Source organism: Canis lupus, chromosome 7, assembly GCF_048164855.1.
Source record: "Canis lupus baileyi chromosome 7, mCanLup2.hap1, whole genome shotgun sequence".
Classification (NCBI taxonomy): Eukaryota; Metazoa; Chordata; class Mammalia; order Carnivora; family Canidae; genus Canis; species Canis lupus.
This window is the reverse complement of record NC_132844.1, coordinates 56,954,806-56,968,359: the sequence shown is the minus strand read 5'-3', so window position 1 is coordinate 56,968,359 and position 13,554 is coordinate 56,954,806. Positions and strand designations below refer to the sequence as shown.

The 13,554-nt window shown below is 33.5% G+C and overlaps 1 protein-coding gene across 3 annotated transcripts in view; it reads left to right on the top strand.

Moving 5' to 3' along the window:
• Window positions 1-13,554, top strand: part of CD2AP (CD2 associated protein) — a 145,284-nt gene that overhangs the window by 59,237 nt on the left and 72,493 nt on the right. For 2 of the 3 annotated variants that reach the window (XM_072832737.1, XM_072832739.1), the window contains exons 4-6: window positions 4,818-4,913; window positions 7,377-7,477; window positions 10,476-10,596. In XM_072832737.1, coding sequence (XP_072688838.1) covers window positions 4,818-4,913; window positions 7,377-7,477; window positions 10,476-10,596 — 318 coding nt within the window. The remainder of the gene's footprint in view (window positions 1-4,817; window positions 4,914-7,376; window positions 7,478-10,475; window positions 10,597-13,554) is intronic. The other variant, XM_072832738.1, reaches the window with a different exon arrangement.

The following is a 13,554-nucleotide window of genomic DNA, read 5'->3' as shown; positions in this document are numbered from 1 at the left end:
GAGACTGCGAAACAGATTTCAGAGAGTATTTCATATCCTCTAAGTACACCTCTATAGAATTTTTGTGCACAGGAGAATTTTTAGGCCGTTGGGAGAGTTATTTATGACCTCTGTCTATTATAAAATCTATTTACTACTTTCTTTAGCTTTACTAAGCTATCAAGGGACAGTTTTCTAAAGTAGAGGCTAGACAGAGGACTTCAAGGTTATGATTATTTTATTCATTTTGTCTTCTAATAGGAAAGGAAACACTAAGTTTTACCTTCCTCAGGAACACTGGTCATAATCCTTTTTCTAGTAAAAGGAAAAACCATTATGTAGTTGGTGCCAGGAGGCTTAGACATTTTCCTAAGGATCCTCTACAGCGTGTTTTTAAGTGCATGTGCTGCAAGGACTAAATTGGTCATTTGGTGCTAGCTAACATGTAAAACAGGATGCAGGTTGTTTTTGCTTTCAGATTGATTTCCAGGAAAAGCAAGCTAATGTTTTTTTCTTACTCTGATTTTTTTTTTTTATTGTTTGTATCATATCCTTAATTCACGAGATAGACCAGTTATTCAAAAGGTGGTTTATTGTAGTGGATACTGCTGTCCAATATTACTAATAAATTTAAAAAATTGTTAAGGTTGATAATAATAATCACTGCAGTGTGAATGTTCAATTTTAATCTCTCTATGCCAGCACAAGTGAATATGCATGTGTATTGAATTTTACTTAAGCAACTAAAAGCTCTACATACTGTGGTGTTAAGTGTCTGGAAATTGGGCTTGTTAGCTATTCTTCTCTAGTCTCTCAAGCCAAAAAAATGTTGACTTTTTTGGTGAAGTCTAGTCACAGAGCCATTGAAAAGTTAACCGTAATTACTATGGTAAAACAAACAGGTATTTTTTTAAGGTGAGCACAGAATAATGTTTTCCAGGACATTACTTAAGTTGGTAAAATTATAGAGAGAAAGATTTATACATCTCATAGCAAAAACCAGTACAAGTTATATTGCGGCAGAATTTTAAAATCAGGCATGAGAAATAATGTTGTGGAGTAAAATTACTTAGAGAATTAAATAATGGACATCTTTCAGCATCACAGCTGTGTATTCGTTCAGTGTGGAATATTAGTAGATATTTCATTTTGCATTTGGAAAAAATTGATGGCAGACATGAATCTCCTCTCACTGTAAGTGAGGGAAGACATCAGTGCTTCTGACTTTGTTTTCTTATGAGTGGAAGCTCATACGGAGGTGGTTTTTATCTAGTTATCATTTTGAATGTAAAAGATATATTGAGATTGATACTGATAGATCACTAGCAGTTGCTACAGAAATGATGTTGCTGTATGAAAAATTAGTTGACCAGAATGCCAATCTTTAATGTTTCATTTCTAGAAAACAGTTGGTAGCAAATAGTATGCCTCCTGATTTTGAGTTAGTGCTAAAGAAAATAAGTTCTGAATACCTTAAAATACGGTTACTGGCTATACATTTTTACAGCATACATTTTAAAAAAACAGGGGCGTGTTAATATTAGCTTAGGCTCTGTTCTTTGATATTAAAATATTTTGACTCAAAAGGGGATAAAGATTCTGAATTGACTCCTCCAGCTACATCTTCTCAAACGAATGAGTTAGGGTGTTCTATTTTCTTTTGAAATCTTATAGAAAAGTTAAAAGAAAAAAAAAAAAAAAGAAAAGTTAAAAGAATAATTGCAATGGATATTTTATACACTTAAGTTTGTTTACTGTTAATATTTTACACATGGTCTTTATGTCTGTGTATATAATAAAATACATTTTTTAACTGAATCAGTTGAAACTATAGTATAGACATGGGACCTTGTCCCTGGTCACATGAGTTTCTTATGATGATGATAACAGTATCTTCTAAGATTTTGATTGTTTTAATCAAGCAGTATATCAGCAGGATAGCTAAAATCTTCGAACAGCTTAAATCTTTCAATTAATAGTCTAAGAAGTATGAGATTTTTTATTACTGAGGATAAGAAAAAAAAATTTAAATAAGATTCAGCCATATAGCAATGGCTCTGTTTTTAGCATTTGATTATTTGCTTACTGGAGAAAGAAATGGACAAAAAAATTCTCACATTAGAAAATTTAAACACTGCAGTAAAACATGAAGATGTAATTTCCAGAACCAAATGGAACCAAAAGTGGATCAGGAATCATTCTGCTGCTGTCAGTGAAATTTTAGCATTCAGCCTCCCAGCTTCTGACAGTGGTATGTTTTCCATTTTAGTATTTGATGGGGAGATTGAAAATCATGATCCTAAATGAGAAATGGTTCCGTAATTAAGAGCTCTGTTTGATTTGAATATTTGGGTCTCTTTTTTCAGAACCATGAAAATATTTGCCATTCTTGATGGGCCTACATTTGAAAACTTAGGAAAAAGTTTCTATTTTAGTAGGAAAAATAGGAAGTAACTTTATTGAGTGTAAAATTTTATAGAATTTGGGTTTTTCCCCAAAAAAATACAAAGTATTTTTTTAAGTTTTTTGAAAAGTTTTTTTTTTAACATTGATGTGCTGAATGCTTTAATATCTGAATTTGAAGACCATGAGAACAGTGTTATGTGGGCAATCAAATCTACCAAATAAAACCTGGGAATGGTTAATGATCAAAGACTTGCAGTCTAACGGGAAAACATCAAATTACTATAAAACCGAGGTAATAGTGATAACTACCTCATAGGTTTTAGAGGTATCAACACATCAAGTAAATATTAAAAGAAGTGCTCAATAAATGTTTGTTGTTATTATTATTATTATAGTGTTTATACTATTAAGAACCATGTTAGAGATGTATAAAGTATGCAGCTATGATTAAAATAAAGGGGGCAGTTCTGTACTGGGTTGTCAAGCAAGGTATATTTAAGCCTTTTAGGTTAAGACAGGTCATTCACCAGATAGGAGATTGTGACATTACAGGTAGAATTGCTGCCTTTGAAGAGGACCCTAGTGCAAGATAAGGAAATACATTGTATTTACAAGTAGTAAGGATCTGGCAGGACTAGATTTTAAGAGCTATGTGAAAGTACTTTGTAATCTGTTAAGGAGGCAGCATTGGTAAAGTGGAAAGATAAAAGATGTTAAGAGTCATATGTGGGTATAATTCTAGTTTTGCCTCTTTTTAGCTCTGTGGTCTTGGACAGATTCCTATTTTCTCATTGGGAAATGATGATGATAACAAGCTTTATTGTTTATTGCTGGGGAGGTGTTTGCAAAGGATTTAGAATAGTACTGGTACATAAAAGGCATGGACGTCTATCTCTGCTTTTGCTTTATCTCCTTTATATTCTTCCTTCTTAATAGCTTTACTTATGAAACACCGATTTGACAAGTTTTAGTTCTTTGTAGATCTGAAAAGCTATATAGAGGTTGCTTATGACAAAATACTGGTTATAGTTATTTTAAAAATTGACTTATATTCAGACATCCCTTTATTGAGTAGTCTTGTACATACTGTTTTCTTTTGTGCTTAGCAGAGGTTCTGATACATTGTAGAAATTGAGTAAATACTTATTGACAAATATGTATAAGCAGATACTGTATGTTGCCATTTGGAATGTAAAAAATCTCAAAGTTGCTTTAATTGTGCTGGCAACTAATAGATGAATTCAATATAGGCAGTCATTTCACCTTAAGAGTAAACCATATTTAAATATGGAATCATGAAATTTTTTTCTTTTTTTATATAAATGGCTCATGTTTTGTAGTAATAATAGGGGCTGTTCAGATATTTTTATCCAATGTGACTCTTTCCTTTGGGGGAAAATTATTTCCAGATAATATACAAACTACTTTGGGAAACATTGGTGAATTATACTTAGTGTGAACAGGGAAAAAAACTACAAATTCAGTTTCTGGTTAAGATATAATAGGCTTCTCAAAGTTATTTGATATCCTTGGGTACCGGGGAGCTAATTAATATTCTTTATCTACTTTTACATCATTTAAGATATTGGTATTCATTAAAAAGAAGCAAGCTACATTTTTTTTTAAACCCTAAGATGATCAAATGATAGGATTTCCTTTGAAGTGCACCCTGAGCAGAATAGAATTTCTTTTCAGTAATGTAGATTGTTTCTCTTTCATTTGTGAAGTGCTAACTACAAAGACCACATTTTTGGACACATTCTCTCAAGCTCACTTCAACTTCCCAAATTATTTAGGGACTATATTTATCTATAGTGTAAGAGATGAGTAGTTTTCTTGCAGTATGCCTAAAAGACAATATTAAATTATTACTTAAACATTTATTCAGCTGTGATGAAAGGTGACATTTGAAAAACCTTTTACTGTAAACTCTAGGTTAGTTACAAAAGTATGATCAGTATTTACTTTCTTTGGTTTCTTCTGTTGTAAAACATTTTAAAAATTAGATGTAATTATTCCATTATGAAATGGGGAAACAATTGCTGAGGTGTGTTTATTTGGAGACTCTAGATTCTCCTTTGTGATTGTCATATCTGTTTTGCACCTCTTTAATGGTGTTGATTGTATGTAATATGCTTCTTTTATTGTTTTGGAGGTTCAGTTGGATTTGTTTTTTGTTTTGATAAACAACTTCATAGATCCATAGAATGTCATAGCTGAAGTTACTGTCATGGTTGTCTAGTCCAGCTCTTCTATTTTGTCATTCAGGACATTGATTCCCAGAGAACTTAGGTCAAATAACAAGGAAGTGACAGTTGTACTAGAACGTAAGTCTTTGGACTTTAAAGTTAGTGTTATTTCTTTTATAGCATGGCATCTCCCCCCACCCCACCCCCCTTTTTAAGATTTATTTATTTATTTATTCATGATAGACACAGAGACACAGGCAGAGGGAGAAGCAGGCTCCATGCCGGGAGCCCGACGCGGGACTCGATCCCGGGACTCCAGGATCGCGTACTGGGACCAAGGCAGGCGCCAAACCATTGAGCCACCCAGGGACCCCCTCCCCCCACCCCTTTTTAACTACATACAAAAGTTTATTTGGAGATGTTATGACATGATATGATGTAGTGAAGTATCTATCTAGACTGCTTCTAAACATTCCCTTTTGTTGTCAGCAATAACAATCTCTTTAGAACCCTTGTATAGCAACTCCTGTTTCCATGGGAAAACTTTATCTAGAATATCTGTCACATCTTTTCTACCTTCTTGTATTGTGTTCATCTTTAATTGTGTAACTCTTTTACCATTTCTTCTTTGAATTCTTCTACATCTGCATCAGTTCAAACCTGTCTTTTCTATTAATTTTTTGGAATATTTGTAGTTTGCTCTAAATATTTACTATCTCATTATGTTATTTTTATTTTATTACTAATTGTTACTGTTTCCTAAGTTCTTTTAGTTCCTTAAGCGTACATTTAAGTTAAGAAAAATCTTAGGATTGTTAGTGGTAAAGGGTTGATGGAATGTAGATACTCTTGGCATGATAATTTCTTGGCATTGATGCCATATGATTAGGCCTAGATAATTGTTTATTCATTCAAAATATTTAATGCCTATACTAGGTACTAGGGAGAGAGCCGAGAGCAATTAAACTTGCCCATTTATCTTCAGCCTACAGAGTATGGGGAGTAAGCAAGAAAATAAAACATTATGATAGAATAAAAAGGAAAAAGTAAGTTGTTAATAACAGGTAGGTTACAGAAGTAAATAGTTTAAGTATGGGGTGCTATAGAAGCACAAAAGAAGAATATGTAATCCAGAAAGCCATTTGGGAAGAAGTTTCTTCTTAGTTGAGATCTGAAGTTGAGTTGAAGACAGAGAAAGGTGGACTTTGTGGATGGAAAGTAAAGGGTCATTGGCAAAAGAAACAGTTTATTTAAATCTTAGAAGGAATAGAGCTTGTCATTTTCAAGCAATTAGAAATCAGTATAATTTGATCAGTAAGTGCAAGATTGAAAATCACCTAGGGGATCTGAAGCTGCAGATTCTGATTCAGCCTGCTAGGGCTACCATAACAAAATACCCCAGACTACGTGGCTTAAACAACAGAAACTTATTTCTTATAGCTCTGGAGGCTAGAAATATAAAATCAAGGTGCTATCAGAATTGGATCTTGATGAGGCCTCTTTTCCAGACTTCCAGGTAGCTAGCTGTCTTTCCCTCTGCATCTTCACATGGCCTTCTATGTGTGTGTGCTCACATGCACACGTACACAATTAAGTGTGTTGGGGTATTAGGGCTCCACTTTTGTGACTTTATTTAACTGTAATTACCTTCCCAAAGGCCCTACCTCCCAGTATTGTCAAGGACACAATACAGTCCATAACGGGTAGGTCTGAAGGTGGAGCCTGAGATACTTCATTTCTTTTTTTTTTTTTTAGATACTTCATTTCTAAGAAACTTTGAAGTGATACTGTTGCTGCTGATCTGAGGAACAGATTTTGAGTAGCAATAAGTCATCCTTTAATCAGTTATACCTGATTGTCTACCCATAGGTGCTTTAATGATTCAGTTTTTTTAATATTTATTTAAAATTTAAAGATTTTAAAAAAACTTTTTTTTTTTTTTTTAGAAAAGATTTTATTTATTTAAGAGAGAGAGAGCACAAATGGGAGGAGGGGCAGAGGGAGAGGGACAAGCAGACTCCCCACTGAGCAGGGAGCCCAACCCTGGGCTCAGTCCTGCATATTGGGATCATGACCTGAGCCAGAGACAAGTGCTTAACCAAATGAGCAAGCCGGGTTCCCCAGTGATTCAGGTTTAAGATGGGAGTGAGTCTGGGTTCTCAACTCTTAAGAGTTTGAAAGAAGTTGAGAAACACAAGACTGGATGGTTGTAAATGATCATTACTTATGTGAATAAATGAAGCTTGTTTGAAAAGTTAAAATTATTATCTTTACTTGTGTGAGTTTGATTTTTATCTGTCAGAAAATAGAGCTCTTGAAGATAAGATACATTTTGGATTTGTTCATTTTGGGTCTTTTTAACAACAGACATTCTTAAATTTTAGTGCATTTTGGGTATTTTCAGTCTTTGATCAGGAAATAGTCTAAAAATTACTGGCTTGGAAGACAGCTTGTCTGTGAAAAAATTTGTTGTGTGAACTGTGTCTTTATTGTTTATATTTTTAGTCTCAGAATTGGCATTGGATATTTTACTTTGGTCTAATTGGTGGGATCAGTTGTATAAATAGATTTCATGGCCGGGAGCCTGTACCTTATTTGTAGTTGGTTTAAATTTATTTTGGCATGTGTAGATTGTAATGTGAGAGCAAGGTGAAAAGCCAACCAGAGCTACTGTGGTTAGCTGCTTAGAATGCTTACATGCATAAGAATTCTCTGATATCAGTGTGGTATAGAAATAAAGATGATGTTGTTTGTTTTAATGATCTTTCTTAACCTAATCTTTTGCTATTTCACTTCTTTTAGAGACCAAGAAGCGTCAGTGTAAAGTTCTCTTTGAGTACCTTCCACAAAATGAGGATGAATTGGAGCTGAAAGTGGGAGATATTATTGATATTAATGATGAGGTAAGGAAAACATGTGCTAGAGATAAAGCAGCAATTGGAATTGATGCTCTGGGTATTAGAAAACTGCTTTATAAGAATATTAATTTTTCATTAGAATTTTTTTTGCCACTTTTGTTGTATTCTATAAAAATCTTAAGATACAGGTTTAAAAATGGATCTTTAATGGCTTAATGTAAGGTTGTTTTATCTGTTGGAATAAATTCTTATTCATTCTTAACTATACCTGATATTTGTGTACTGTTTTTGTGTGTGTTGACTTTAGGAATAAAAATTTTTTTAAGCTAAAGATTAATGTAATCTAAGTAGCTAAGAATAAAAGTAAACATTTTCTTTCATTCTGAATTCACTTTAGGCCCAAAGCAGTAAAATAGAAGGAATTTTGTCTTTTGCATAGCAGAGGGATACAAAAACAGAATATTATAAAAGCTTTGCCTTGTTTGAATTATCACATTCAAATGTGAATCAAAACCACTTTTCTCACATTTTAATATCTTAGAATGAGATTTTAAAATATGGTAGACATAACTTTTTTCATATCTCTGCTTTTATCATTAAAAGAATATTAAAAATTTATTTGGCAGTGAAGATCTCATTTTCAAAGTATATGTTTTGATATCATATATAGTCATAGAGATTGATATAACATCCATGTAATGTAATTTATCACTTAATGTTTATATTAAATTCCAATATATTTATATAAGACAGTTCTGTTTTGTTTCCATCAGGTGGCAATAATAATAATAATGTTTATTGAGACTCTATGTCTGAAGCATTATGCTGTTTCACATTTATTATTTTAAGTTTCTAAACAACCTAAGGAGACAGGAATTTTATATCCATTTTATATATGAAGAGATGGAGTCATGGAAGATAAGTGATTGGCTGTACTGGTTACTGTTGCTGCATAACATGCTGGCCCAAACTTTGTAGCCAAGAACAGCTGTTTTATTAGGTTCATGTGTTGTGTGAGTCAAGAATTCAGGTAGGGCACAGTTGGCATGGCTATGCCTCTGTTCCGTAATGCCTGGGGCCTCATCTGGAAAGACTCAAAGTTTGGGTGCTGGTGGAATTGGTACCTAGAAGGCTTGAAGACTGTTTCTGGAGACTATTAGGTAGCTTCTCCCTTTGAGTTTGCTTTCTCACCATATGGGGCCTCAGGACGGTTGGACTTAACTGCATGGCATTCCAAGGCTCTTAGTGACTAATAAACATTTCAGTGAGTAATGGTGATAGCCTTTTATAATCTGACCTTGGAAGTGATTGTGTCACTTTCACCACATTCTTGGGTACAAGCATGTCAAAAGCCAGCAAGGTTGAAGGTGGTGGGGACAAAGACCACCACTTCTTCATGGAGTGTTAAGATTACCTTGTAGATGATCATGTGGGATAGGAGAGCTTGTTTCAGCCATTTTTGCCCAAGTCCATACATATGGGATGCAGAAGAGTCAGAATCCAAATCCACATAGTTTGAGTCATTATTCTTTACTGCTATACTATCCTGCCTCTTAAGAATTTCTTAGTTCATAGGAATTATAAGGTTATTTACCTTAACTACTCAGGTGGTGCCAGTTTGGGATTGCAGTGTAGATAATTGGGTTTCCTGATGTTTTTCTCAATTTTATCTGTTGCTTTTTGGTCACCATATCTATCATCATGGTTTGAAGAACTCTCAATCCTGTGGTGTCTCCTTAAGTCTGCTAAAAAAATTCTGAACTCCTCACTCTTACTGCCTTCCATTTCTCTCTCAAACCCCTTCTATTCTAGCCATCTTGTATTTCAGCTGTATATATTCCAGGAATAATTCCTTTATTTTTATGTCACCATATTTATCACTTGCTTTGTAACTAGAAAAGTCTTATTCAGCCTTTAATATCCAGCTCTTTTGTCATTTCCTTTTAGGGGAACCTTTTTTGAATCTTTTAAGTCCTCTCTTGTGCTCTTATAGCATTTTGTTCATAACTTTTGTTGTAGCACCTCTTACATTATGTTTTAACTATCTGCTTAGGTTTGTTTTCTTCTTTAGATTGTTTCACTCCAGGGCAGAGATTTCTCATATGCAAATCTCAGTCTTTTACAAGCAGTTAACATCTTGGCTTACACATAGTGTGAGAGCCTGTTGGATGAATAATTTACTAAAGTTTGCTTTGTAATTCTGAATTAAAACAGATTTTAAACAGAATAAAGAGCCTTTTCTAGTAGTGTTATTTCATGTACTACTGTGATGTGAATTTTAACAGTGTATAGTTTACTTAAATTTTTTTACCTATTAATATCTTTTAGCATCCGTAGCAGAAATTATATATTTTAAAAGTTATTAAATAGTATTAACCATGAAAATTAGTAACTTTGATATTAGTGAATGTATATATTTTTCTTAAGAGTTTGGTTTCTGAGGATATTTCTGGTTGAGGTAGGGAGAAGTGTTTAGGGGAGCCTGGCATTTGGATTTTAAAAATGATTTTTTTTCTTACTTGGATTAAGATTCACTGTTTAAGTTAAAGGTTTAGTAATTTTATGTTCCATTTGGGAAGTTATATTCTTGTATTCATCAACCTTTTTCCAAATCAGAATTTATCTACTTAAATAATATATGAAATATATTACAAATATTGAAATAATTACAAAGGGAGGCTCAGTAGTGTTAAAAGAGTGATGTTCCAGAAGAGAGCTATGTACTTCCTGCTATTAATACCTTATTCTGGGTTATCTGATATTTTTATAAAAATTATTACATCATGGATTGCAATTGATTACAAATTCTCGTTGTAAATGTTGTAAAGTGCTACTGATAATGACTAATTGATCAGTCTAATCAATTTAGATTTAATCTACTTACAAAATGTTTTTCACCATTGTTGTTTTCTTACAGATCTAAGGGGATTATTTTGCATAACTAACTTGTGCTCATTCAGTTATGTAGCTTAATTTTCCCATAGCAGGAAGATTTTCAACTTTAGAGAAATTTTTATTATTTTTGAGTTGTGAACTCTTTCAGGTAGAAGAAGGCTGGTGGAGTGGAACCCTGAACAACAAGTTGGGACTGTTTCCCTCAAATTTTGTGAAAGAATTAGAGGTAACAGATGATGGTGAAACTCATGAAGCCCAAGAGGATTCAGGTAGATTATTTTAAAAATTTGAATAGATTTAAATAAAATTATATATGATCTAGTGTTTGGTGTTTTTTGGAAACTGTTCTTGTGAACTATGAGCTAATTTTTTTCTACTTTTAAAAAGCAGCTTCTACTTTTAAAAAGAACTAAATATCCAGGCAAATAATTTAAAATCTTTTCCTTCTTTGAAGTCGGCTTCAACCCAAACTAAATGTTTAGTACCCTGATTATGAATTGATACTACTTATGTTAATCTGATTTCTTCCCACTTAAGATGTACTAATATAATGTTTTAATTTGAGTTTGCAAATGGCCTAACTACTTCAGCGATTTTAGAAATTAAAAAAAAAATCTTGCTTTTGTTTTTGTTCATATTCAGATAATAAGTTACATTTTTTTTTTTGTGTAGCCAGAATGTCATTTAATTATTTTGTGATTGCCCTCATTTATAGGCTCACCCACAAATTCATCTTAAATTAAAAGTAGGAGAACAGGGACGCTTTGGTGGTTCAGTGGTTGAGCGTCTACCTTTGGCTCAGGGCCTAATCCCAGGACTCTGGGGTCGAGTCCCACATCAGGCTTCCTGCATGAAGCCTGCTTCTCCCTCTGCCTATGTCTCTGTCTCTCTCTCTCTCTGTCTCTCATGAATAAATAAATAAAATATTAAAAAAAAAATAAAAGTATGAGAACATTTTATCCCAAAGCTAAATTTAAGAATTTTTGAGAATTGCTGTGGAATTTGGTTGTTTTTTTTTTTTCAAGGTCTATTTATATTTTAGAGACAGAATGTGTGTGCATGATCAGAGGGAAGTGGAGAGGGAGGGAGAATTTCAAGTAGACTGCACTGAGCATGGAGCATGATGTGGGACTTGATCTCACAACCCTGAGATCATGACCTGAGCTGAAACCAAGAGTCTGACACTTAACTGAATGAGCCATCCAGGTGCCCTTGTTTTGTTTTGTTTTTTAAGAGAGATTAAATTCATAAGTGGTAATGTAGGGATAAGTAGGTCTTTTTCTGTATGGAAAAATATGTGTAGTGAGGTTCAGTATATTTATGAAAATCAAGACATTAAATATTGGCAGTATTTAATATTGATAATATTTTTTAATATGTAGTTCACATACAGATTTAATTGTTCTAGTAAATGCTTTATATAGCTATTTTTTTTTCTCCCAATTCCAGACAAGACCTTGCAGGAAATTTATTTCTCAGGTTTCTCTGGAATAGTTTCCCAGTCCTTCTTTGTTTTTATTGACAGTTTTGAAGAGTTTAAGCTGATATTTTATATAATGGATCCCAGTTTGGACTTTCTTTCTGATTTTTCATGATTAGTTTCAGGTTGTATTTTATTAACAGGATTACAAAATTATGATATCTCATTGCATTGTATCAGGAAGCACAGAGTGTGTGCTTTATTTTTGGTGATATTAAATTTGATTACTTTGTTGAAGCTGTGATGCCACTGTAAGTGTACTTTTGTTTTTCTGTATAACTGATAAGCATCTTGTGGGGAGATACTTTGAGACTGTAAATATCTGTTTCCTCATCAAACTTCACCCAACAGTTTAAGCATCCATAGATAAATTTGCCTGAGTCAGATACTTTAATGGTATTTGCAAAATGATGATTTTCTGACTCCATCCCATCTTTGTTTATTGACATTCCTCTCTGAAGAGCTTTTCTTGCTGCTCAGTTTTTGTTTATTAGTGTGGACTCACTGGTGAGTTCTGTTTACTCACTAGGTATTAATCAGTTACTGTTACTTATTTTGGCCTGTGAAAGCTCCTTCAAATTAGTTTGTGTGATTTTTTAAAAAAATCAACTTTATTGGAAATATACATACAATAAATTGCCTATCTAAAATATAGGGTATGATGAGTTTGACAAATGTCTACATCCATGAAAACCACTGCCACAATAAATGTACAAAACATTTGTATCACCTCCAAATATTCCTCATTCCCTGATATAGTCCATCTCTTTTACTGCCTCTGGTCTCAGGTGACCATAGGTCTGCTTTTTTCTCATTATGGATGAGTTTGCATTGCCCTGTCCTCTGAACAGGTCTTCATCATTGTTTGAGCACTTTGTTACTTTTTTTTTTTTTTTTTTTTTTATTTATGATAGTCACAGAGAGAGAGAGAGAGAGGCAGAGACATAGGCAGAGGGAGAAGCAGGCTCCATGCACCGAGAGCCCGACGTGGGATTCGATCCCAGGTCTCCAGGATCGCGCCCTGGGCCAAAGGCAGGCGCTAAACCGCTGCGCCACCCAGGGATCCCCACTTTGTTACTTTTTAATACAAAATATTTCAGGCTCATGTTGAACTTTCCCTACTTCATCCTGAAATCAGCTACTTATCCAGGCACTCTTGGTTTCTTTTAGAGAAGTATAGTAGTTAAACACTGAGATCTGAGCACAAGTGTGCTCATTGAACTTGGAGTGATATTGCTTCTGGGCACTTTTAGTAGATAAAACTGGGGAATGATTACACATGTACACACATGCATTTCTTTTATCTCTTTACCTACATGCCTACCTATTTCTACTGGTACCTCTAATTTTATTTTATTTTATTTTATTTTATTTTTCTCTAATTCTAGTTTAATACCACTAAGGTACATTCTAGTCTACAGTGATTTCATCTTTTGGCCCATCAGCCATAGAGCGAATGAAATAAATAATTGAGTTTGCTTTTATATTTAATCATGAGAGAACTAATGCTTAAAAAGCAGCATTCGGATCTTTGATGTTATCAGTAGATTGTTGGGATGAGTATGGAAAAACAACATGAAAACAATTTCTGAAATGATATACCGGAGACCTTGGATTTTATAAAGTGTCAGGGGAAAATGTGTTACTTTACATAATCATAAAATACTGCTATTGTTCTGGAAAGTAAACCATATAAAACAGATCTAGTAATGATGAATCACATATTAAGGAAAAATTGCCAGTTAAC